Raw genomic sequence first — 27,907 nt, forward strand, 5'->3', positions numbered from 1 at the left:
CAGTGCTTAGACATGACCACATGATCAAAGCATAACAAATTAAAAACTAAGTAATATTTATGCCTAATTACTATAAGTTATTAATTAACTTTTCCGAGGCTAGTTCATTTTATATGCAAGTCCTCGTTTTATTTTTGCTATTACTGTGCAATAACAGCAGATTAAAACATATCTATAGAGATGTATTGTTGTCACACTGCATTAGTAGATACTTCACAATCTATAATATGATGCAAGTGGTCTGACTGCATTAAAGTCCAGACCCAATTATCTGTCAACAGATCAGCAGGATGCAGTGTGATCACATAGTCTGTGGAAGAGCAGAGAGGAAATCCCATAATGTCAAGAAGAAAAAAAAACAAACATTTGCACTGAGAACATCATCATGTCCGAAAAAGAAAAACAAAGCTTCAAATTGATTACGCTGTAGTTATTTTGTCAGATCTTTTAATCTTTAAATTCACCGCTAGGTGTGGTACAGAATAAACATGAATGAACTTATTCGATTAATCACTGATGTTAATCCCTTTTTTCCTCCCCTCGGTGAGTTTCCTCCCCATCAGCCCACGCAAAAAGGATCAATCCTGGTCGTTTTCCTCCTAACACTCTCTTCCCAGTGCAAAGCGCTGAAGCTGACTGGATGAGTGAGAGCCCGTCAGCTGATGAGTGAATTAGATCTCCGCCGTTATCAGCTGTTCGGCTCACAGACCTAACATGAGTGCGGCGTTTCTTGCCTCAGTGGTCGTGTTTGTGTTTGCGAGCGACTGTTATTCCAGCAGCCTCCCCTCATTCATCCTGCCGTTCACAGACTGCGCACGGAGCCGGGGAAAGGATGGTTCATACCGGGGAGCCATCGACGTGACCGAGTCCGGCAGCCGGTGCATGAACTGGACCGAGGTGACCGGATTCAAAGAGCGCTATCCGGGCAGAGGGATAGGAGAGCACAACCACTGCCGCAACCCGGACGGCAGGATCCGTCCCTGGTGCTTTTTTAGGAACCACAAAGGCAGAGTTGACTGGGGGTACTGCGACTGTAAACAAGGTAAACATGCAGCTTATTGCCAATTAGATGTTTTGTGTGTGTGTGTGTGTGACATGACCAGCAGACATAAACACGCATAATTCACGTAATCTGATTAATTATTTAAAAATTGATGCAGCTTTAAGAAAAAAAAAAAATCAATTCTGTTATATGTTGGTAATTTTGAGCTGATGGAGAGAGGAGTCTGCAGATGTTTTCCAGCGGTGTGCAGCGCAGTGCCTGCAGGGCTTCCTTTATGAATGCACGTGTACTATTTATTTGCGTAGTATCAATGATAATTAAGAAATGTGTTTGTTTAGGTGGAAGAATGTGGTTTGTTACTGAAAATTGGCGACAGCAAACCTTGCATCTTTGAATTGTTATAGCTTAATGAATACTTAAGCAGTGTCTCTATTTGAGGCGTTTTTTGTTTTCTGTTACAAAAGGAGGGAAGCTTCTGACAGAGTTTTCTCTGCAGCAAGTTCAGATCTGCTGAAAGCAAAAAGAGGCACACCTTTTCCTCCCAAGCCCAGTTTATGCGTGTTTGTGTCGACACAGGCATACCCATAGATATTGTGTCTTCTTAATTTGTGATATTAAAGAAAAGATATTGAAGGTACATGTCAATAAATTTGAATGTCAAAATGTTAACTTAGCTCAATAATTCAGTTCAAAAGGCAAAACGTATAGTGATTAATTATGCAGAAAGTGGCATGTGCAGAAGTGTTTACTTTTGTTAATTTGCAACATCATGGCTTACTAATGAGACCTAAATTCAGTTCTCAAAATATAAACTATATGTCCTGTTGTACAGTATGTTCACTCAGAACTCCTTTGTGGCTCCTTTAGAATGAACTATTGCATCATCATTGTCTTGAAAAGGCCCAGGTTCCTTTAACAGGGGCTGACAGGGGCTGACTTTGGACTTGATAAAACACAGTGAACCAGGAGAAGTTTATGACATGGCTCACCATATAATCAGTGATATATAAAATCATACTGGATCAAAAGCAGCTTGGATTGTACCTCTTTACTCCTTCAAATAAAGTGTGAAATTCATAGACAAGATATGCAAATTGCAAGCAGAAAGAGCCCAAGCCCTGGTCCTTTTTGCTGCAAGGTACCAGGTTTTTTCTTGTCATCCATATTTTATGGGAATATGGTAGATTTTTAGCAAATCTACCTACTTGGCTGTTCAAGTCATGCATATTAACAGGAAAAAACACACATTTGAATTACAAGCATGCAAAAAAATGCTAGCTATATCAGCTTCTACATGACCAAAAATGACAATATTTCTTAGTTTTTCTTTGTAATATTAATATATCATTCGTGCAAGATCTGCATGCATCTAAAAGTGCTAAAGGCACTTAACAAGTTTAACAAGTTTCTACAGAAAGCTCATTGTTAGAGTAAATATTTTTTCCAATGAAGTATGCAGTGCTGTGACAAACTACTACTAATAATTTACCAAAACAATATTTTTTTTACTACTACAAATAAAGTGTATTTATTTTGTATTATTGTTTTTGAAAAGGATGAAATAAAATTCAGTTTACATGCACTTCATAAAAGTGTGCATTTAAAAACATACTGCCATAATGTATGTTCCCTAAATTCTGCAAGAAACCAAATTTGTAGAGCAGTGTCAAACCAGAAAAATGTGCATTTCCTGCAAAAATGCAGTGTAAATGCTGTAAGCTGAATTTTTTTAGTGGGAATTGGAGAAGCATTTGAAGTCAACTGCAGACGACTTGCAGGAATGGAAGACATAGGCCTAAGTAGCAGAATAAAGTCTGTAAAACGCAAATAGAAAAACTGTAGAAGAGGAGTGAAAACTTTTGGTCAATACAAAAATCCCACCCAAAGAGCAATAGAAATGCGGGTTTTACTTTGTAAACATAATTTACAAAGTAAAACAATAAGATAACAATAGTTTATGAGCTAAAATGAGCTAAAAAGCTAAAGCCAGCTGAGTTAAAAGGAGTGTAGGAGTTACGGTTAAGAATCTTGGAAGAAGTTTGGACTCAGGGTTAAAAGGAGAGATGGATTTTGATTTGGCATAAGGGTTGGAAGGATTTTATTGGAATCTTCAGAGCTAGAGAGCCATTGTTTTTTTGTTAGTTTTTTTTGTCTGAAGACTGAGCATAATGCAAAAAACTTGAAGACCGATTTCATAAAACCTGTGAAAGATATGAAAAAGCTGAATAAACAGGAGTAGTTGACTACACTTAGAAGTTTGAATGGTATTTCTGTCTGAAGTAGTAGTTACCTGTGAAAGAGCGCAACGATTGTAGCTGAACTTTTCAAAAATTATGTAATGTTCCCTTCATTTCTAAGGGGCCGGAGATGTTTACAGAAAGCTGAATATTTCATGAGATGTCAACACGAAAAGACAGTTGTAATGTCCTGAATAAGCAGAATATGGTAAAAGTTGAATGGTTGAAATAGCACAAATTATGCAGAAATATCTAAGTAGCGATGCCTACAGCATTCACGCTAACAAGACAACATGACGCCTGTACTGTCAAAAGTGAATTACGATACATAAAGGTCACTCACAAAATCTTGAGTCATTTTATGTTGCCAGGACAACCGCACATGCCTCTGTTCTGCCTGCCTTTGTCTTGCCTTTTTAGTCTTGTATGAAATACTCAAAAATCAATCAAGTTTGTTCTTCTTGTCTTGTTGAAATTTTGCAACAAACAGTTATTGCTTTAGTTTTTTTTTTGTGGAAAACATGTGGCGTGGTAAGCACCTGAGATAAGCGAATACTTTTTTGCGTACAGAGCAATAATCTCTATAGCTGTCTCATTCCTAGATACTGATGTGGTGTTATTTAAAAAAAACAGTTCTGTTTGTTTGAGTTCTCTGTTCTTTACAAATTTTACCGAACCTTAATGTCTCCACACTTAACACGCACCTTGTCATTAACGGTTTCCTAACTTTGCAAGATTATTTTCTCCTATCTTTTCTCCACCCCAGGCTCGGTCCGTCTGCAGGGAGGTCGCTCCAAGCTTGACGGCAGGGTAGAAGTGTATCTGGGAGGAGTTTGGGGGTCCGTCTGTGGCAACGACTGGGAGGACGAAGATGCCGGAGTGGTCTGCAGACAGCTGGGCGAGGGGTGAGAGTTAGCAGCATGCATGCATTCACATGTGTCCGTTTGCTGCCTTATCTTCCCACATATGTGTTCAAACAGAGGTGCAAAGGGAGAATCAATATCTGTCATCTGTTAGAAATTCACAAGCTGGGGCTGGCGCTGTTAGCAACTCATCAGGCATATGTTCTAGGAACTGTTCTCATTTCTTTCCAAAGTGTGTGTACTTTTCTTTTATGACCTTTGCATCCCTGTGCCCTTTTTTCCCTTAGGTATTTAATTAGCTCAGTTATTTACATTGCTGCAAGCTCACTCCTTTCCCCAGCCGACCTTTGCGTGCGACTCGTCTCGTGATTCTAACTATGAGGTATAGCTATGCCAGAGAAAGGTCTCGGGGGAGCCTGTAGAGCAGTTATTCATATCAGCTCTGTTCATAACATGGGGCACACTTGTTCCAATGAGGAATCTGCTTTCCCTGGAAAACACAGTCACTCTATATGCTTGCTACACATGCTGTCACTAACACCAGCACAGACCTGTATTCTGACACGAATGTGGGTCTGTGCAGCATGTGTGCGTTCACACAGAAGTCAATGAAAGCACACAGTCAAAAGGAGGGAGGGCAAATGTCAGCCATATATTAGCTGGAAGTCTCGCTGATGACTTTCCCATACTGTTATTGAAAGCTGCTGGTGAGCAAACTGAAAGCTGGGGATTACAGCAACCAGTTCCCAGAGGCCTGTAACCCTAATGTCGGGATGGACTTACTGAATTTCCAATTGATTTCTTATCATGTAGCAAGAAATACATTTTTTATACATATAATTGTTTAGCATTTAACAAGTCCAACTGAAGCATTAGACTGATGTTAGTTTTGTTTTGCACAAATAACCTATGTGCCCAACAATCTCCTCTTAGGGTGTCTGGTCTTGCTCGTGCAGTTCCTGTGTTTCGCCGCCCACAAGCCAGGCTTCACTGGTTGGCGGTTCATTGTCAGGGAGAAGAGCCAGACCTGCTCCACTGTCCCAAAACTACCTGGAAGGGCGAGGAGTGTTCTCTGGCTGCAGCGGTTACCTGCACCCAACAGAGGGGTAGGCCTGCCTCATGTGTTAGGAAAGATTCTGGGATTGATGTATCGATGTTTGCTTGAATAAAAGAAGGTCTGAAAAGCCAGCAAAGTCCCACAGCTCTAAAATAGTCAACATGAACTCAATACTTTATGTAATAGACCTACATAACCTGTTGCATGCTAAAGTATGCCTGCTCACACGCACACGTACGCTCTGTGGTAGAACATGTTTCGAGCGCAGTTGCCCAGGAAGGCAATGGCCAGGCTAGTGGTGCATGGGTCCAACTGAATTTTTTTCTAATATAAGGGGGACACGTCCCGTTCACACAGAATTATTGTGACGCCCATGTTCCTCCTAACTTACCTAATTTACCACAGATCTCTTTGCTGCTTCTTTATTGAATGCTCTTCTTAGCTAGTTATTAGTTTAGAAAGACAGTTATGTATTGGTCAGTTATTACTTGTGTCATATGCTTTCAATGTTCAATGTCAACTGTGTGATGTTTTACGCTTAGTCAATAGTTTTGTAACCCAGAACCTTATCCCTAACCTGTGCCACCTGCCACCCTTTTTCAACATACTTCCATTTAACAGTTTTGTGCTAATTTGTGCATGTTTATCAATTAAAATCCCAAGAAAACATATCCTCAATTCTGGGTTTTATATAGCAAAATCAACAAAAGTCCAAGTGTGTAAGCTTTTATTAAGAGTGAAGATACTAATGAGTCAAGATACAAAGATCCTGGTATAGAGATGTGTGTAAACTTGTGAATTTCATTTTGTGTGCACATAAGTGGTTGGGACCCTTCCTTTACGGTTGGTTGGACGTCAGTCAGAGTCAGAAGGCAGGGTTGAGGTGTTTCACGCGGGACAGTGGGGTTCCATATGTGATGACCAATGGGACGACAGTGATGCAGAGGTGGTGTGTCGACAGCTGGGGTTGAGGTAAAAGTAAGGCAAGACACACACACAGACATATATACACAAACAAATTATGTTGTTTGTTTTATTTTTATTTTAATCCAGAACATTTACTAACAAATTGTACCGCAATAAACAGGAATACACATTTTTAGTATTGAGGAACACGTATGACAGAAGGAAAGTGAAGCAGAATAAATGTGGGTGGTGAGCCATCTTTCTCTCCACGTGCCTCTAAAAGTATGACAAGTATTCTTTCCATTCGGACACAGAGAGAGGAGTGAGGAGTAAAGAACATCTGGGAGTCAAACAGTGAATCAGTCTCATTGTTCCTGCGTGGATTCTCACACCATGGAGCTATGCATATTTAGCAATACTATGTTCTCTGCAAATGTGCCGCAATGGTTGTGATTTACACAATCGTATGTGACAATGAATTTTTTTGTTTAAAACTCTAAAATGCATACAGTTTAAATATGAACTGTGTCTTACACCGTGTTTTTTGTGAGGCACTATTTGTCACACATCAATTTTGCGCTGCATCAGAGTTACTGCAGGGCAAACCATCTATTTTCTGTACATTGTGTTTTCTTTTCAGTGGAACTGCGAGAGCTTGGAGCCAAGGACATTTTGGCAAAGGCACACGCCGCGTCTGGCTGGACGAGGTGCGCTGCTCAGGCAATGAGCTCACTTTGGAGCAGTGTCCAAAAAGTGCCTGGGGAGAGCACAACTGTCTGCACTCTGGGGATGCTGGAGTGTCCTGCAGTCCTCTCACAGGTAGATCAACAGATTCCCATTCAAAAGTGATCAATAAACTGACATTTGTCTTGATAACTGAGCTCTCATAAGAACATCCAGCTCTTCCTTTTTAAACATTTACTCACAGTCAGGTATTTTGACTTGACAGGTGCAGGTGAAGGAGAAAGTATGACTGTACATATTAGATAAAAAAAAAAAAAAAAAAAAAAAAAAATATATATATATATATATATATATATATATATATATATATATATATATATATATATATATATATATATATATATATATATATATATAAATAAACAATCTGATATTTAGAATAAAACAGTGTTGATCCCATCAAAATAATTCACAAAAAAATCATGAAATCAAAGTAAAAAAAATACTTCAAAGTAAGTAGAAATACTACATAAAAACATCACATCTTACTGGACCTGACAACACAAATGCATTCATGTCCTTATTTGGTTTTTAATGCTTTGAATTTTTAAGATTTATTTTATTTTGTGTCCTGCTTTGTAGGTATTTGAATTCTTTATATTCTTTCTGTGTTTTTGACTTTGGTATTTCACACGAAACACGAAAAAAAAAAAAAAACACGAAACAAGAAAACTCTTCAAAAACAAAATGCAAAACTATAGTCAACACGAGCGCTTTGCTCTCTTGTCTTCCCATCTCGACAGATGGTACCGTCAGGTTGGCTGGGGGGGCTGGAAGCCACCAGGGACGTTTAGAAATCTTCTACCACGGTCAGTGGGGGACGGTGTGTGACGATGGTTGGACAGAGTCAAACACCCAAGTTGTGTGTCGACAGCTTGGTTACAGGTAATTCGGCATATGTATTTCATCTCACTTATGATTTACAATCAAATCATTTGAATACGGCTTTATCTGTGGACGCATGACCTACGTATTACATGGCAGGGTGGGGGAGACGCTCCCTTCTGAAGGACTCGACATGAACCCAGCTCCACGGTTTGGGATTGGGTCAGGTCCAATCCTTTTGGACGACGTGAGCTGTACAGGAAAAGAACCCAGCCTGTTGTTGTGCAACAGAAAGGAGTGGCTCCGCCATGACTGCACACACCATGAAGATGTTAACATCGCCTGCAGCTCTGAACGAGGTGCCGACAGACCTCCAACTAGTAAGAAAGTATTTTATCTCACTGTCATGCATGCCTTGTTGTTGGCATGTAAGGGTGCAAGACAGGAAAGTTTTCTGAATTCTTGCGATTGTGATTAGATGTTGCCGACCATAGCTGAAACCAGCTTAGTGTCATCATATTAACATACATGAAAGTGGTATATTATTGATGACTTTATGAAGAAGTTTAAGTTAATTTACCACTCAGTCATGGCAGTGGTTTCCATAAAGGTGTTGCTGAACAAGTATTTGCCTTCAGGAAATGATGGTGGCGTGTCTCAAAAATTCATATCTGATTTTTACATTTTGCACAGAAGAAACTGAGGGTTTTGTAATATTTTAGTGATCATTAAAATGCCTTTTTCAAATCATTCAAATCCATGTTAATTTTCAACAAGTTAAAAGGAATGTATTGTTTTAGGTTATTAGTTTTTAATCTTTTATGTGGCGGCTGCTTAAATAACCAATAGCCCACAGGGAAGTGTAGTCCTCAGCCTTTTAGTGTTTTTAAAAGGCTACATTCTTTAACAAAAAAGGAAGAAAAATGACACAGTTTTTATATTTTTTCACAAATCTCCAAAATATGCTGTGAATTTGCACAAAGCATCCCCTAATCATGATGTTTCTCGTGCTACATAATGGGATATGGTGTGTTTAGGGTGATCTACAGCATTAGCTTTTCACTACTGCATTTTATTGAGGGGTGTCAGAGTATAAGAGAATGAAAACAAATGCATTCAACAGTTTTAAAATGTATATAAAAACAGAAATTCTTGTCCATGAAATTTTACACTAGTACTTTTATTTGTCAAATTAGACTTCAATCCAGTACGCCACACTATGTCGCAACAAACTGTTAAAACAGTCAAACTTTTTAAAAGAAATGCATAAATGCATCTCTAGTTGTATAACCCCAGTTTATAAGCATTTTCTTGTCACTATCCAGTGTTAGCATTAATCCAGATCATCTGCAGACACCCTGGACCTGAATGTTGCTGGTAACAGTTCACTGGAAAAGAAAACACAAGCTGATCTGATCTGAGATCTTTACCAAACTGAACCTACAGACAATTAGATTTCAGATTAGGAGAGGCAACATTCTCGATGTGATACAAGGAAGAAGGTGAGGTCATCCATCGTAATCTCTGCAGCCTGTGCTTTTACTTCATCATTCTCAGCTCTCCTTGTGAAATCACTTTATTAAACCTACTCATTGCCAATGTTAAATAGGTGATTCGCAGAGTTTCCACACATCCGACTAAAAAGGCAAAATTGCGCCCAGCACCAGTGTTATTCTACGGCCTACTGGAGCAGCTTTGTCACCATGTAGTTGCAACTCTTTATCAGAAGAGGCTTGCGTGTCATAAGCAGCTAAACAAGGAGAAATGTTGAATGTTAATCATGTTTGTGACTGCAACTTTCTGGCACCAGTAAAGTTGCGATAAGCCTACAAAGGAGTATAAGAAAGTACATTCAGATTTCACATGGTTATTCTCGATAAAGGTTTTATGAAGCTCAAAGGGAGAGAGATGGCGTTTTCAGTGTGTGGTTTTAGGAGGAAGTGTTGGGAAAGAATCTGAAGAACCGCCTCTTCCCACAAACCCCCACTTACTATGTGTTTTAGAAGTGCAATATGTATGTGAGTGTATTTATGTCTCAGTGTTTGTTGGTATGTGTACAGCTCTCTCCTTCCCCTCCTAGCATGCCAAAGGGAGATTTGTCTGGGTTTATTTTGGAAATGAATTAACAGCAGATCAACCAGGCAGTGCTATGAACTCGCTCCTTCTTTCACTCTTGTTAGAGATCATTACACAGAGCTTTGTGGGAACATTGGTGCTTTGTGTTGGTGGTGGTGTGTAGAGGTGGAGTGTGACTTATAGAGCCTACCTAGAGTGGAGCGAGGGTTTAACAAAGTTCAGTATATTGTATTCTGTTGAATTAATTTTTGGGGGCTTGTTTTAATTCTGAAATACTGCTAAGGAGAAAGTGTGGTCCAGTAATTTCGGCTTGGATCAGTTTATGAATAATCCAAGCATACAAAAAAATTCAAAAAAATCTTTTGTATTTTGAGCGTTTCAGTCACTTTTACACTGATGTTGAAACACACAGTCAGACGTTTGCTTACACTCATCATGGCAATAAGTCTCATTAATTTTTGCTCAAAATTTTAAACACCATTTAATCACTCTTGGAATTTAGATTTATTTTAAATAGGTTATTTTCCAGGCACAGACCCAGTTATTCAGGGTAGTCTGCAAATCTTCAGTACACCTAAGGTCAAGGTTTCAAGCATTTACAGTATTTCATTTGTTCATGATTTGAAATACGGTTAATAATATGGCAAATTCACTTACTGCCAAAGCTGCACAATGTTCAGATTTGTGACTCAGAAATGTTTCTTTGTATGATCTACAGTATTTTCCTCAACAGCATTAATTAAAAAAAAAAAAAGCTATGAAAGATCTCTCTGTCATTGCTTGTTTTTGATAAATTTGGTTGCTATCAAATTAACAGAGAGGATCACATCTTTTGGAAAGTGACTTAAGTTAGTAAATGATGGAAACACAAATGAATGTGTGTTTGTGTTAGCTAATAGCAACAGAAGTGTTTCTGTTTTCTGGGAAGGAACACAAACATTTCCTCATTCACCAGCACTAAGCGAGGAGGAAACATTCCCACAATTATCTCCTCAGCTTTAATCTCTCACCCCTATTGTTCTTTAAAACAACAAGTTTTTTGTGTGTTTTTTTTAAATGTTAAATTCTGTTGCAGTTATACTGAAGGCCGCAAAGAGTATGTTTGTGTTATCCTGGGACTTACTGTCTACAACATTCATCTTGCACATGTTCAATAGCTTTAAAGCATTCTCACAACCCATTTCTTCTCAAAGCAAACATCAGAAAGTCTGTCCAAACTTTGGCTTAGTAAGAGTGTAAACTGATAGGTTAAATCTCCACATGGAAAACCCATCGATGTCTACTCAGATGGCATCAACGTACGTGCATATGTTTGAGCAAGCATGCACACCAAATAACAGTCAGCATAAAGCTGTGACTGATGTGACACACGGTGTGTTTGTGCATGTGTGTGAATAACTTTTGAGAGAGACAGAACAGGACAGATAGAGGAAAGAGCAGAGAGCGAAGGAAAAATAAAATACTCGTCACAGACTGAAAAGACTTTGGGAGTTTCCCGTTCCACGCTCACACGCGCAATTAACGTTTCTGTAAAAAGGCAGACAGGTGTGCCAACTGCTACCCTGTAAAGTGCGTGTCAGCTCAAGCTGCCTTTACAGAAACATTCTGCCCTGGAGGATCAGGTTTGTCAGGAATGCGTGAGTAGTTCGTTTGAACCTTCCCAAACTCTGTTTGGAGCGTCTTCGGCAAGTAGAAATGAGTCTCTGTTATTGTCACAGCCTAAATTAAGACAAATGTAGAACCTGTTTCATGTCAGCAGAACTATTTTTCCTGTCACCAAAGTGCTTCTTACGTGTGAAAATACTGGGTTCCTTACTGGAAATCCTGTCCTTATGGTACCTTGTAAAGTTTTCTAAAACCGCCTGTAGTCTTTTCATATTTGGTCATAAATCAGTCTGGATTTAATAGAGCTGCTTTGTGTCCTTTTTCCAGGTATCCCTGTGCGGCTTGTGGGAGGGGAAAGCTCCAGGGAAGGTCGGGTTGAGCTCTTTCTGTCTGGACAATGGGGGACTGTCTGTGATGATGGATGGACTGATCAAGACGCTGAAGTGGTGTGTAGGCAGCTGGGCTACAGGTATTGATATTTGGAAATTGCCTCTATGACAGCTTTGTACTTCTAGACACAAGGCTGTAAAGTGCATGTCATGAAATCCCCTGAGGTTTACTCAGGTAAGATATATTGTTCGTCGTTTGGAAGTGTCAGTGTCACACACACTGCTTAAATATGTAAAATTCCAGCCTGACCAGTGACAAAAATGAATTAGGCTCCTTATTTTCTTGGGTTTTAAAGACCTACAAAGAAACTCATGTCAGTTAGTATTTGCAAATGCTCAGTTTAATGGTTTTCCTGCCTCCACAAGCCAGAGTGGCAATGAGTAATCTGTTTAGGCTGAACTAGCAGTTCTCAAAGAAATACAAACTTGAACACGGGTGCTATTGCCAATGATGCAAAAAAGAAAAATTGCAAATAAATTGGTAGGAAAGTGAAACAATCTGGTATTTTGTTGCAGAATGATAACTGTAGCATAGCTGGACGGTAGAACGGATTTTGCTAAGCAGACATTAAAGAACAAACAAGTAAAATCTTTGTATTTATACTACCGTATTTTCCGCACTATAAGACGCACCAGATTATAAGGTGCACCTTCAATGAATGGCCTATTTTAAAACTTTTTTCGGTAACACTTTATTTGAAGGGGGTTAAGTAAGACTGACATGACACTTTCATTAACATGACATAACACCTGTCATGAACATGACATAACACCTGTCATTAACATGACATAACACCTGTCATGAACATGACATAACACCTGTCATGAACATCAATAAGTCTTCATGAATATTTATGACTGTTGTCATAAAGCGTCATTCGGTAAATTAGGACACTTTTAATACAAAGTTGACATTATTCAAAATGTCTTTGTTATGACAACTTGACATTAACCAAGAAATCATTATTGATACAAATTTGTTATAAAAGTATTACTGATTGCACTTTAAAAATTAGGTAACTTTATGTTATTAAAGGTAAAGTTTAAACAGTAATGATTTCTTGGTTCATGTCAAGTTGTCATCTAAATCTCATAGCATCTTCTTAAACCATTTATTTGCAGTTGTGGTCAAGATCAGGATGTTGGAAATAGGGTCAAATTCTGGAGAAATACTTAGTTTGATTTTGTGGCTTTGGAACATCGTCATGTTTTACATTAGTTCAGACTAAGTGAATTCAGACTGCCTGCTCTTTTTGCACAATCCATCAGCACCTTTTTAGATCTGGCATGTGGGTTGTGTTTCTTTGTCTGGAATGTTTTTTCCACTTCAAACTCGATCACAAATATCCTCGCAGTAGTTCATGCTGAGTTGCAGGCAAGCCATCTAAGCACGGGGAGTAGAACCACTGCTTCTCCTCATTAAGACAAGCCAGTTGAGGGGGGCTTGGTGTCTGGGTAGGATGCCTCCTGGTCGCCCCCTTGGTGAGTTAGGGCTTACTAGAGCTGCTTGCAGGGCATGCTGGAAGAATCACGGTTTTCAGCTGGACTGGGAATGCCTTGGGAATCAACAAGCATTCCCAGTTCAGCTGAAGGGAATGCAATGAGAATCCCAAGGCATTCCCATTTGAGCCACTTGGGAGTTCGACCAAATGGCTCGGGAGAGTGAAGTCTGGCCCTTGCTCCCAGGCTGCTGGCCCCTCGAGCTGGCCCCAGAGTAAGCAAAAGGTCATGGATCGCTCACACTGAGTTAAAGGCAAGTCAGCAGAAAAAACAATCCTTCAGCTAGTATTAAATTAGGATAATATATTATTTTTTTCTGAAGCTTTCCATATGCTAATTATTGGCCTCTAAACTTAATAAATGCTTGTGTAAACCAATGTGGTGGCAACAACATTCACAAAGTGTTTGTTCTGAGTGGTGATAAGTCTTCCATATTCTGTTGATGAATCCTATTTGGGGATTGTTTTAATTTGACATGTTTGTGTCTATGCCACAGCATTTAAGTCAACTTTAAGTCCAGACTTTGGCTAGGCCTATCCAAAACCTTATCATATATATGTCTTCATTCAGAGATGGACATGCTGGTTTGATTTGTATCATTGTCTTTCTGCCTAACACAGCTAATGGCCATCATGGATCAGGAGGGCTGTGGGGGACAAATTAGTGTATAATTAAGGACCTGGGTGGTTTTAATGGCCATTTTCCCTTAAAAATGTAATCAGCTTTTGAAATGTTATTATTTTTATTTAATCAGGTTATGTTGTTTCATGAGCTCAAACATGTGTGACAGAAAAAGCACTGTAGAAACTGCCAGGGCTAACAAATGACCAACATTATAATTTTGCTTACTTGTGAAGCATCTTTGTTCTTTCTGAGAAACGAAAGTGCAGCGATGGAGAACTGAAAGAAGACAAAAGGTTTTCATTTTTCCTGACTCAGTAAAAGAAAAAAGAAAAAAAAAACGGTCTCTCAGCTACGCTCTGCTGTGACATATTCTTTTCCAATACGACATCTGGAGAGCATAACTCTGGAAGAATTAAAGGCAAAAAGCTGAAGGTGTATAACATCCATGCTAGTTTCTGCCTTTTGTGTCATGCTGGGTGTGGTGATGGCTTATTACACAGGTCCCTAGATGTAAGGAAAGTAGTTTTAAACGGACTAACACATAAAATATGCACACACTGTCATTGTAAACTTGCATCTTGATGTGAAGGGAATTGATATACATGTGAAAATGCTTTTATGTGGAATTTTGAAGAATTTTGTTACTTTGTTTAAAAGTTGGAGCATTCTGTAAAATATAAATCAACATGGAATATATACCGACATTTATAAGCCTATATTTAAATAATAATAAAAAAAAAAAAAAATAAAGGAACAACATGAGATACATTGTAATGTTTATCACTTTATTGCTTCATGTTTTCAACTTAACACATTGGAGTTGAGTTTCAACTCACAAAATCTGGTATTCATGGAGAGTGGCAAGAAAAAAACTCACTGTTAAAAGCAAACATGTGGAAGAAGGTCCTCTGGTCAGATGAAATTGAGAATGAACTTTTTGGCCATGCTAAACCCAGTGCTAAATCCATTTGAAAATTTGTGACAAGATCAAAGTACCGCTAACTCTCCATCTAATTGCACTCAGTTTGGGCTATTTTGTGAAGAAACATGGGCAAAAACTTCAGCCACGAAATATGATAAGCTTGTAGAGATCTATTTCAAAAGCGGTTCTGCAAAGAATTAACCCCCACACGACATTTGATAGACTCCAATTTTAAAGTTTTCAACTATACTATTAAGTTTTCTGCTATGCATACGGTAATTATATTTGCAGGACCTTGTGTTGAGAGAAAAAAAAAACATATTAATAATGAATGATGAAATCGACTATTTTTCTAACTATTAGAATTTAGGTCTCTGCTGTTGAAGGAACTTTTATAATATTCTACAAATATTTATGCGTCCAAGATGAATTTTGTCTCGTTCCCTTTTACCATTTATTATTTTTACACTGGTAAATCATGTAGAAACCTTTCTTAGCTCACTTTTGTTTCCATGTAAGGTGGGATGTTAATTCATTTTGGTTGGGAGACTTCATGAATTTATTGCGTTATCACAGATGTCTTCAACTCATCAACCACCATTTTCACATTGACTTCATCATTCACTTCCCCATTCAACTGTTAAAACAGATGTTCTAGCCGACATGCCTATTGGAAAGAAAGGTGTCCACATTGTTCAGTCGGTAGCATGGAGTTTCCATCGAAAGCAGATTGTATTCTACTTTATCAATTACACATGTGTGTGCTGTTAGAGAAACCCACAAAAGAGGCATGATGTCAGTTTCTAGGCTTGCTTCCAAGTGACATGAAGGTTCACCCTCTGCATGCTAAGTATTGCTCGGGGAGCTGTCGGAGACACACATGCATAACAAGATGACTTTGTAAGAGACATCAGATCCCCAATGGATGACTGGGGTTACAGGACTTGTCACCCACCAAACTCCAGGGACGCAACATAAGAAAATCTCTTTCAGCTATCTTTTCAATCTTAATTAAAATCACAGCTAGAGACCATACATTCACAACCACAGCCTAAAGGCTCCTGATATCACATTGTGTATTAGAGCAGATTGTCAAAGTGTTTAACCTGGTTTGGATCACAACCTAGGAATACCACACTATTCCATCCAAGTCACCTAAGTTTTATTTTCTTTCTGTTTTTGTTTTGCAACTTTTTTGTTGTTGTTGGTTGCAGAGGTTTCTGTTACATCTCATGACATCTGTTCTATCCAGAGGTGCTGCAAAGGCCCGTGTGATGGCATACTTTGGAGAAGGGACCGGTCCCATCCACGTCGACAACGTGAGGTGCAACGGCGAGGAACGTTCGTTGGCAGACTGCATCAAACAGAAGCCCGGCACGCACAACTGCCGCCACAGCGAGGACGCCGGGGTCATCTGCAACTACGGAGAGTCGCAGCACAGCAACAGAGAGGTCAAAGGTCAGTCAAATTATCAACATAAACTTAGATCTCATACATATTATTGATGATGGATTAAACAGTGCTGTATATGATTGACCCATTTTGTGTTGATCTATGACATAAAACCCCAATAAAATACGTTAAAATGTGTGGTGACGCCATGACAAAATTGTAAAAACTATCAAGGAGCACAGATACTTTTGCAAGGCCTCCCGATGGCAAAATGGTCGATCTATGTTTTTGCTTCATCCTGCAGTAAGAGCTAGTTTACAAAACTAGGCATGGTCTGCACAATTCCCATTAATTAAAGCCAGTGACTAGATGGTTTTTCCTCACTGCTGAGATTTTAACACACATTATGTTCAGACTCCGAAAAGGAGCCCTAATTAATTATATTTCTAATTGATTTCAGCTTCATATTTTGTATTAAAAGGTGAATTTCAAACCTCTTTTTTTTTTTTTTTTACCTGTCTAAATATTTAACAAAAGGAAAATCCGAGCTGAGGTTTATGGTATAGCAATCATCATCTCTCCACACATTCTCTCAAACACACTATCAGCGACTCCTCTTTTGTCCCTCTCAGATCCTGTCAGCTCAATTTGCGGTCTGCGTCTCGTACACACTCGCCAGCGCCGGATCATAGGAGGAGAGAACTCTCTGAGGTAAGATGGAGGGGACAGATGGGATTAATAACAGAACAAAGAGAACCAGTCAGAGAAAATGACCACATTTCAAGTTTACATGTCGCAAATGAGTACCAGCTGATTCAAAGGTAAAATATGTTTCCAGCTCTGGGTTTTGTGGGTCAGATCTAAATCGATGTATGCTTCTTATGTATTAATAAGTTACGCAATGAATAAAATTTTCTTCACCTGAAGAAAGATATTTGTCCTTTCGTAAATATCAAACTAATTGCAACAGAGGAGGCAGATTTTTTAACAAGGGTACCTGGAGAAGTCAGGAAGTAGCTTTAATCTTTTTTATAGTTCTGGGTTCCTTTGGAAAAATCAAAACCAATTACGGAAGAATGTTTGATTTGCTGATTATATTCATTATTACTTAAGATTTATAATGAATGTCAGAATATCTAATAGACAACAACAGAATCAGATTTATTTAATATTAACGTATGTTTTAACGTTTGAAGTTTACCTCTTTTATACAGTTGCCACATATCAAGTGAATTTTTTCTCAAACTTTTGCTAGATTTGTTAAATTATTCTTATTCCCTTTTTTCACTTAATTTCTCAGCTGTATGATGCGACCCCATTTGTTTCAAATAATAAAACCAGCTATCAAAAAACAAAAAAGCATCGACATCAAAAGTTATATATCTATATATGCATAAATATATTCACACACACACGCACACACACACACACACACACACACACACACACACAACGTATATAATAGTAATATTGCAAAGCATTTTTGAGAAAAGTTATTTTTTTAAAGAAACTTGACTTTGACTTGAACTTTCTTCTGCTAAAAAGTTGTAAGCAATTTTTTTTTATCATTTTGTCATCAGTTGTTCCAGACTCTTGATCTAAAGTGATTTGAACCCCAGAAAATTAATTCTAAGAACCTCTGCCATTTTTTTTTTGATATGTAAGAACCATTTTGTTTCTTTTATGGCACATACAATTACCAGTATGTTATGGAACTTTAAATGAATTTTTAATGAGCTGTCAATCAGCTGGGATAAAATAACATCTTCTCTTCATCTAATACCCTTTGCTACCTTTACTTCTAACATAAAGGTTATGTTTCCAGTTTGAAACTAAAACCAAGATTTTAATTTACTTGCTTAAAAGTAATGAATACATTTGAACTCTGAAGGAGAAAAGTTTAGGTATGTTGGTATAGGAAAGAGTAAAACATAGAAAAAATGTTTTGTAGAGGGAGTTGCTAAGATGAAGGCAAATATAATTTAAAAAAATCAAAAATTCGATTTACTAACGAAGGTAAATCTACAATAGTTCTGCAGATGTCAGAGCGAACTTCTCGTACGTTTTTTATTACTGTGGCTCAGAAGTGAATGTTTATACTTCACTTTGCCTCTTGTGAACTCTTTCTGACAGGCATGTTAGTGTTTCCCCTCCAAACAACCATGAATCATGTGCTCATGTTACTATAATGGTTTTCTGTTTGTGTCTCTGTTTATACATATGTCTGTGGAATGGCCACATGCACCGATTTAATTCTAATTTGTTGCGTTGCCTAAATGGAACTAAGTTAATCTTAAATGCGACCCTGCAAATTTCTTTGTCTTGTTTTTTTTTTTTATCAATTGTGTAGTTGCTCTGTTAGTGATAAGGAAGTGTTTGTGTGTGCGGGTGTGTGTGTTTGTGTTTATAGGGGCGGCTGGCCTTGGCAGGCTGCCATTCGTTTGCGAGGATCTCGAGGAGATGGGAGGCTGGTTTGTGGTGGGACTCTCATTGACACATGCTGGGTCCTAACCTCAGCGCACTGCTTCAAAAGGTCAAAAAACAAACACATTATTATGCTTGCTGTTTTTCTATTAAAGTCCTAAACATAATTTAACTGAGGTAAATGTGACAGTGCTTCTGCATACATTGACTTTAGCATGTTTGGCCTTCGGTTGATGCATGAAGCCTAAATTCAAATGAACTAACTCCACAGGCTGTTGCACACTGTTTCAGGAGTAATTGACGGTGATTTGGCTGTAGCATAACACAGGTGAAAGGAAGCATGGTTGCACGTGGTTCAGGATCCTTGACATGGTCCCAGAAACATGAAATTAATCGCTAAGCAACGACTGAAGAGGAAATAAGGATTAAGGAAGACTAACCACAGAGTCTGCAGTTACTGCTTAGAAAGTACATGCTGAGATGTTTCTTAGGAGGAATATTTTTTGTTTCCTTAGGTTTCAGGTTAGGTCACTGCAGTTAATCGCAGAACCACAACTTGCTACATGAGACGCTCCACCGCTATAAATCTTGATGTTTCCACATTTCAGATGTTTCCACTTACAAGTCCAGTTTCTTCCCTGAGAAACCGGACTTACATTTACAGTCAGATGTATGCTTTTCATTAAAAGCCTCTTTACTTTCCAATATAAAAAACACCATAAAGAGCATTTGTGTGGCAATTTAAGGACACTTTGAACTCCCAGAATATGTAGGACTTCATAAAAGTTCAGCATTGACTGAAATGATTAACATTCAGCAACATTTACATTTGTTGGTTTCCATTGTGAATACGTATAAAAATCCTTGCAGGAAATACGTCTTCTACTACAGTGCAATAATCTCACAATGAAAGGAACATACTGCTGCATTTTTTAGTAAGCTTTAGAGATTGTTTAACCTACCTTATCGTGTGGAACCCGATAAACATGGGTTGTAATCCAACCTCATTCGTGTTGTTTGAAGTTTTTGAATTACAATAGAACCACAGACTATCGAGTATTTCAATGTAATTACACATGGAGGGAAAACAAAGTAGTGCATAACTCTAAAGTGGAAAGAAACTTAATCTGAAACTCCTGATTTGGATTCAGTGCCATCAATTGTTTTCAGGAGTTGCAAAAAGAAAATAGAGGTGTTGTTAGTGAGCAAACAGCACAATGACCAAGGAGCACAGCAGGAGTAGAGAAGAAAAAACAAATTAAGCAGGTAAGTTTTGAACTTCACATTTGCTTAAAATAAAACATTCAGGTTTTTGACTTTAAGGTGGTAAAATGTGGAAAAGTTTAAGGGGGTTAGTACCCTTTTAAGGTACTGCAACGATTTAACTGTACGTATAAACTGGCTTAGGCTAGTTGCTATGTTCTTTTATCTTTCCTATTTTGAAAAGTGAAAAACAGGTTTCTGTGTAAGCTTACAATTATACCCAACGAAATTTGAAATTGAATTAGAAGCTCATCACTTGTCAAGCTACCTTCAACTTCAGACAAAGGTAACTGTTTCTTTTATTTTCTACAGACTGAGTGGGATGACTAGTGATGTTCATTCAATATACAATATATATATTTCCTTTAATGTGGGATTATTTTCTCCTATAACAAATGAACTCAAACAAATGTTGGAGTTTCTTTTTAAAATAGAAGATGATTTTTTTTTCTCACAGTTCTTTACCAGTGGTGATAGAAAATGTAGAAAGTAGTTGTGAAGATGTTTCAGATAGCAGCACTAACTTATTCATGAGCCCTTTTCTCCTTTGCTTTAAACAAATCATTACGTAGTTTATTTAGAGAAGTATTACTGTCTCCAAACAAATCATTACGTAGTTTATTTAGAGAAGTATTACTGTCTCCAAACAAATCATTACGTAGTTTATTTAGAGAAGTATTACTGTCCCCAGCAAGTTGACAGGAGAGTGTCGTCACGGGAGAGAAAAAAACATGCAGGCCTTGTCTAAAGTTATGACAATCTATTATGGTGTGCGTAATTAATGAGCTTTAATGAGCTGCTTGCACACTTATTGCCTTGGGTATTGCTTTTGTATTGGATACCTTCATAATTGACCAACTGAGTCACGGTATTGAGTAAATTATATTGTTATTATAGTCAGGAATGCATTCAACACCAATAGGGCAATGTTATCCCTTTCAATTTTGTAACATTTCACAGAAGCTAAGAGCACACCTAAATACCAGGCATAATATAATAAATTGTTACAAAATAGAGAGGGGTGTGTACATGTCTTTATTGTTATAATGACTCTGACTCGTTTCACGTAGGTTGTCGTCTAAGTGGTTTTGAAAAGCTTTTGCTTATCGTAGTTTACGTTGAGTAAGCGTGACAGTATTTAGGTGGATTAGGAAGGATTCATGTAGGACTTAAAATACACTGCCAATACTTTTTGCGAGGATTTGAGTTTCTGTGTCTATTGAGTCTCCGTATTGCCCGTATTGTCCTGTCTACCCCTTGGTTACACCTGTTCCTTGTTTCCCCTGATTGTCTCCCTGTGTATTTAATCCCCACCTGTGCTCCTTGTTCCTTCTCGGATCCTCGTCTTGTCTGCCGTCCTGTTGCCTGTTCCTGTCATTATTACACCAGTTGCTCCCAGTGATTAGCTCCTAGCTTTTGCTCACTCTGTGCTGCCTGGAATCTTGTATTTTCATCATTAGATCATCATTTACTCTGGGTCCACTGTGTCTGCCGCACCACTCTACTGCCACATTTTATGACACTTTTCAGTTCTATGTTATCAAAATCCCTCTTTGCTATGTCACAGCTCAGTATGAACACTTCTTTGTAAGAATGTTGTAAGTACCTTCAAAGGTCAAACTATTGAAGCTATTTGTTGTGCCTGCCCTTAAATTACTCTTTCATGCTCCAAGCTGTCAGTCTTGACAGCTCGGTATGACAGCTTCCAACAGTCATTTGCAGCATGTACGTGGGAGAGCACAAAGACCAAAATAGGGACTTTTGACTTCACTGCATCAAGTTTGGTAACAGCCAACATACATTATGGTGGCAATATCATTCTGTGGGGGACACTTTTCCTCAAAGATTACAAGAAAGCTGGTGGCAAAGTGATAAAATCTGAAAAGGTTTAAGGGGCACTGATCATTTTAGAAAACACTGTGTTGCTTTCACTGCAGATGTGGGCAAGTTTAGGAGAGTAGCTACTTTCTTAAAGCCACACTCCTTTAATGGTACACCATGAAATTGCTCACATCTAATCTCATTGTGCTCTCTAGCTTTTCGGGGTTCTTTTGTTCTCAACATGATACATAGTCTGCAAAGATCAAACTGCTGGAGCGTTTTGTCTTGGTAGTCTGATCACATGTTGCTCTTTCATGCTCCAAGCAAATGACAGCTTGTAACAGTCTTCTCCAGAATGCAAGACAGAGTGCAAGGGCTAAAAAAGGGGACCTCCCGCTCTCGGTCACAACCTCTATGAGCGGTAACAACTAAAATAAGCTAAACCACACAAAACATTCATAAATTCGAAAACAAAAAGCAGTCGGTACATAACAACAACACATAGGTTTCATTTGTGCTGAAGTTAGAAAATTGTTTCACCAAACCTATAGCAATAGTAGATGCGTAAAAGCTGATCTGAGGTCAGCGGTCACATGCATCCGGCACATTAAGTCTATTTATACATTGTATCTGTTCCGAAGAGCTTTTGCCAGCAGTATTAGAGGAGATACTTTCAGTAACAAGAGCGTGAAGCGAAATGTAGATTTGCTTTTAGGAAAGGATCTTGAATCATTTATTACTCCATAACCACTATTAGCTTTCCAAAGATTGTACATGTCTGCGAATTTTAATGTACTTAAGCGGTTGGCCAGTAGTGTCTCCGCACCCCCATAAACACATTGGCATTCGCCAGTTGAGAGATCTTTCCGGAAACACTTTGCCGGGTGTAACTGGACACAAGTGGAGACTTGGCTCCGTCTGAAGGCCTGCTCCTTTCACTCCTCGTCTCTTCTTTCTTTTCCATCCTTCACTGTCCCTGGCTCACTCTGCCCCACCCTCCATCTCTCCATCTCATTTCGAGAAAGCCAAACGTGCCTGACAGCTACAAATAAAGTGACTGCTGAGAACATTATGATGATAATAGACATGAGTCACATGAAACCAGCACAGGCACAAAGCAACAAATTTGTGCTATTTAATCGGTTTGTTTAACCCAGGGTGCAGCTACATGGTGTGCAATCTTTTCTTACCAAAAAGGCAGATGCACTAAAATGTTGAAACATGATTTCAGAATGTACAAAGTGAGAAAGCCCTAATATGTATTGAGCTTTTTCACATCTTGTCATTCTACAACTTTAAATTAGGACTTTTCTTGATAGAACAAAATGTAGAGCATAATAAACAAGTGGAAGAAAAAGATCCATGGTTTGCCAATTTATTTACAAACGTGAAAAATGTGGTGCTTTCGTCTTCATCCTCTTCTGAAAACCTTAAATAAAATCCACTGTGGTCATTTGCATTCAGAAGCCACCTTAACCTCAGTATAAATGGAGCTGTTCTTTAGTGAACAATCAGCATCACAGAGCAAGGAACAGCAGCTGGGTCAGGGATTAAGCTATGCAGAGGTTAAAAGATGGTAGGGTTAGGTCATCAACTATCCCAAGCTATGAAAAGCTGACAGACCACTTTTGAATCCATCATTTAAAATGACCAAGAATATAAAACTACAGCATACCAACCACAACACGCCATGAACTTAAACTGAAAAACAGATGAACTGTGTTGCAACAGCTAAAATGAGAGATCTGTTAACCTACTAGTCTAATGTCAAGAAGGAAGATGTTTTTCTGTTTAAATATTTGTCACAAGCCGTGTAAGGGAAGAGCAAGCACGGGAAATAAAATGTTACTTTTGGTTTTGGTTCTCCCTCATTATACCTGGTGGCAGCATCATGCTCTGGGAACGGTTTGCTTAAGGAGAGACGGGGAAGCTTGACAGAGTCGATGGAAAAAAAAAAATAGATGGAGCTTAGAATGACCCCATTGTGATAAAAATTGAAAACTGATGATTTCTGGTGAGAGGTTGGATGACCTCCATCCAACCTGACTCAGCTTGGGCTATGTAGCAGAGTATAGTGGATAAACATTTTTGTATCTAGTTGTGCAAATCTGGTAGAGGCATAACCAAAAAAGACGTACGTATATATACAATAAAGGGAACACTCAAATAACACATCCTAGATCTGAATGAATGAAATATTCTCATTGAATACTTTGTTCTGTACGAAGTTGAATGTGCTGACAACAAAATCACACAAAAATCATCGATGGAAATCAAATTTATTAACCAATGGAGGTCTGGATTTGGAGCCACACACCAAATTAAAGTGAAATGTTCCCTTTATTTATGAAATATATAATCAGGTTTGCTGAATAAAACTGCATGCTTCACTGTGCATATTCAAAATGATAGCTCGTTTTCCTTCTATTTCCCAGTTGTACACACAGTAAGTGTCTTCTCTCACATAAATTCCCAAGAAAATACACTTAGGTTTTAGGTCGCAAAGTAAAATGTGAAACTAAAACTTTCTTGATTTCCACAGGTACGGAAACAGCACCAAGCAGTATAAAGTCAGACTGGGGGACTACCACTCCCTTGTTCCAGAGGAGTATGAAGAGGAGTACGGCGTTGATCAAATCATCCTGCACCCGAACTACCACTCCCACAGCAACGATTATGACCTGGCCCTGGTCCGCCTGTCACCGGGGGCGGTGGGCCAGGCGCCAGGAGAGTGTGTGTCGTTTAGCCGTCATGTCCTTCCCGCCTGCCTGCCCATGAGGAAAGAGAAAGTGCTCAAACAGGCCAGCAACTGTCACATCACAGGCTGGGGGGACACAGGTCAGTTTAATGAATACGTGTAGAACAGTTTTTCCTCAAGTTCCTTTGAATAGAACGACAAATACACAGGATTATTTTTATATTTAAATAAATAAAAAAAAAAAATAAGAACAGAATAAAAATGTTCACTAAAAAACAAAGTTTGATATGAAACAGTAATACGTGAACTGAAGTATTATTAAGTCATTTTTTGATTGAAAGCATAGATTAATAAGTGAAAACAAAATAAACCACCAATTGTGCGCAAAGACATAATTGCGCACAATTATGCGCAATTATATTATGCGCGATAGAAAAACATCGTCTGAAAATTCTTGTGCCTTTTCTATTACAAAGCCAGATATGGTAGCAACGAACGTCTCTTGTAAATTGCACTCGTTCAACTTCACCCCGCGCTTGCATGCGCGGACACACACATCTACTAGTGATCTTTCAACTACATGCTGGTGTCATTAATCACCTCAAACTTATCACGGAGGCCTGCACACTGTCATGCTTCTACTGCGCAGCAACAGCTTGTACTCAACACGTGGAAATGCTTTTTGATCTTCTTCATGCCCGTATGATTCCTAACTGATAAAATATCCATGTTTGAGTGAACAGGTGGGAAAGTTTTACTGCTTTGCTTAAGTGAGGGCATAGAGGCTATTTAGAGTCTGTGATGTTCAGCAGTGAGTGTCTGACTCAAGGCTTCATGTCTACTTTCTACAGCTGTTTATGTTTGGCTATCTGCCACCGCTGATATCAGACATGCAGGCAATTTTCCACACACACTCACTCACCAGCCAAGGCTGCTATGGATATTTAATGACGGTGTGTGTGTGGCCTCTGAGACAAGACAAAAACAATGCCGCCTCCTCAGCAGAGACTTGTTGCAGTTGTAGTTACCCCAAGTTTCCCTGCTACCCCTCAAAGCCAGGATGGCTCCTGTTCATGCCGCCCCCAAACTCTGAATTATGGAGCAATCATAATATTTGAACTTTAGCATCATTAATAAACTGAACTGAACAGCTTTTTTGAAATGTCATGAGTGACCCTTTGTTGACTTTTGCTCAACTATAAGGCTTCTGTGAATTTCTAACATTGCCATGTACATCTCTGGAAATAATTAAGCGACCCCTGCACTGAACCCCATTGAAAACCACATTTTTGTTTGGAATTTCAGAGACATGTTGTCAGTAGTTTGTAGAATAAAATAACGATGATCATTTTACTCAAACACATATAAACAGTAAAATCGGGGAAACTGATCATTTTAAGTGGTCTCTTAATTTTTTGCAGAGCTGTGTATTAGCGGATCTAAAATTGTGACTTTTGTGTGCTTAAATGTTAAAAAAGGCACATTTTGGGTAATTGGGGAAGCAGCTGTGTCATATTTTTGTGTTTGTTTTACTTACATAGTGCATGCAAATAGGGGTGTAGGTTGTAAAATGTACATGCTACTATTGTATAAAAAGATCAAGTAGTACATTCATGGTACTTCACTCTTATTCTTAAAGTTATTTTTTATGTACATCAAAAACATCTGGCTATTATTTCTGGTACAACAGCCTACGCTTGCAGTGTTTCCCAGGTTGGACTTCAGTAATTTGTCCTGCCTTGTCGCACGTCAGCACTATATGCCTTGTGTGATTTAAATTTACCAGATAACGTGTAAAGTGACGCGATGCACTGCAGCGCTCATGAAAAGTGCATTTCTTAAAAGTGAACCCAGGTGTTGTAAAAAGTTTTAACTGGACACAGCGCCACAAGTTCTGGTTGCGTTCAGCTGCCGATGTGAGCGAAGCCTCAGGAGTCCATGACAGAGTATCTGAAAAGTGCAGCATTGAAGTACTGCTGTGATTCGATTGTTGCGAATAACTTTCATGAATGGAAAGCGTTTAGAGGCTGTGCTAATCAATCCAGTTGTGAAAAATGTGATACTAATTTGTCCTGATAATAAATTTTTGTTGAAGACGTCGTCTATGCAGATGCAGACTGCATTTTGAACTAAACCCATCCTTTTTTTATACTCAAATGTTACCAGAAATCACAAAAGCCTTTAACTCCTATCTCTTTGTTTTTCCAGGACGTTCATACTCAAAGACCCTACAGCAGGCCACGCTGTCCCTTCTCCCACGCCGCCACTGCCAGCAGTATTTCCACAGTGCTTTCACGAGCCGCATGCTCTGCGCCGGGAGCTTCCAGTCAGAGAGGCGCGTGGACAGTTGCCGGGGTGACAGTGGAGGTCCGTTGGTGTGCGAGCGACCAGGAGGGGGCTGGGTGGTTTATGGGGTCACGTCCTGGGGTCATGCTTGCAGGACACAACAGTCCCCTGGTGTTTACACCAAAGTCTCTGCCTTCAGCACGTGGATTCGCAAAATAACCGGACGTGATGAGAAAACACGATGAGGGCTGGCAAACTGAAAGAAGTGACCACTCAGGACTCTATTGGTCAAATGAAAAACAAGGCAGCAATACATTTCACTTATGACAATCTGTTGTCACGGTAATATACATATTGCCTGACGAAAAGGCAAAAATAGGATTTTCAGGTTAAAAGTGTTAAAAAAAACAATGCTGAAGTTTCTTCACACTTATGAGTATGCCATAGCTGAAATATCTGTTGTTTTAAAATGATCCATTATTTAAATTATGTTTTGTGTGCAAGCTTTTATTGTGACCTTCTTGTAATTTTTGATATCATTATGTAGTTTGTCTTAAAAAAAGGGACCAAACATATAGTGAACTGTCTGTCCATGAATATGCATACTTGCACTAAAAATCACCTATTTTTTTTATTTTTATTTAACTGTGTGACGCTCAGAGAAATGTGCTCTCAAGCCCCATTTCAGTCTTGTGTAATTTCTCAGTTGTGTTTTAACTTATGCAAGAATCTTATTTCATGTCTTAATATTGCTCAGGCCTTTATCTTTTATGTTCAGTAATGTATTGCGTTTAAGGTTGTGTGCTGAGTAACGTTTGCACAGATAGACAATATTCCTCTATCGAAACGTAAACGGCATTTCCAAGTGGTTCTTTATCGGAGCCACACTTTCTTCTTGTGTTGTAATTACAGTGTTGGACACTTCTGTTACTGAAGAAAGACATTAATGTCAATATCTCTTTTACCATGTTTACTTTGTTTATTGTTATTTCGTTGTAATATTTACTTATAAAGGAAAACATTTGTAAGGATTTATAATGTGTTATCTCCTTATTTATCACGCTATAAATATTTTTAATAGATATTTTTTTAATGTTCTAACATATAAAGAATATTTTTTGTCCATGTCTTAAAGTCAGAATATAGTCAAAAGTTTCTGAAGTTTTGGCAATATTGTTGCATGGCTTTGATAGTTGCAATGCAACAATAAATGTGTGGCAAAATGTTTACCCAACACAAAAGTAGTGATAATGAAGTCTATGGCAGCAGATT

General features: G+C 38.6%; 1 protein-coding gene across 1 annotated transcript; it reads left to right on the plus strand.

Moving 5' to 3' along the window:
- prss12 (serine protease 12) lies at nt 1-27,666 on the plus strand. The gene is made up of 13 exons (XM_015004975.2): nt 1-1,042; nt 4,007-4,145; nt 5,037-5,209; nt 5,982-6,132; nt 6,707-6,885; nt 7,554-7,695; nt 7,795-8,015; nt 11,644-11,785; nt 16,004-16,209; nt 16,776-16,854; nt 18,554-18,676; nt 24,194-24,489; nt 26,558-27,666. The coding sequence occupies exons 1-13, from the start codon at nt 715-717 to the stop codon at nt 26,878-26,880; spliced, it is 2,502 nt and encodes an 833-aa protein (XP_014860461.2). The 5' UTR covers nt 1-714; the 3' UTR covers nt 26,881-27,666.
- Nucleotides 27,667-27,907: the final 241 nt, after the last annotated feature.

This window comes from Poecilia mexicana, unplaced genomic scaffold, assembly GCF_051168715.1.
Source record: "Poecilia mexicana isolate PSO_F unplaced genomic scaffold, ASM5116871v1 scaffold_1, whole genome shotgun sequence".
Lineage (NCBI taxonomy): Eukaryota > Metazoa > Chordata > Actinopteri > Cyprinodontiformes > Poeciliidae > Poecilia > Poecilia mexicana.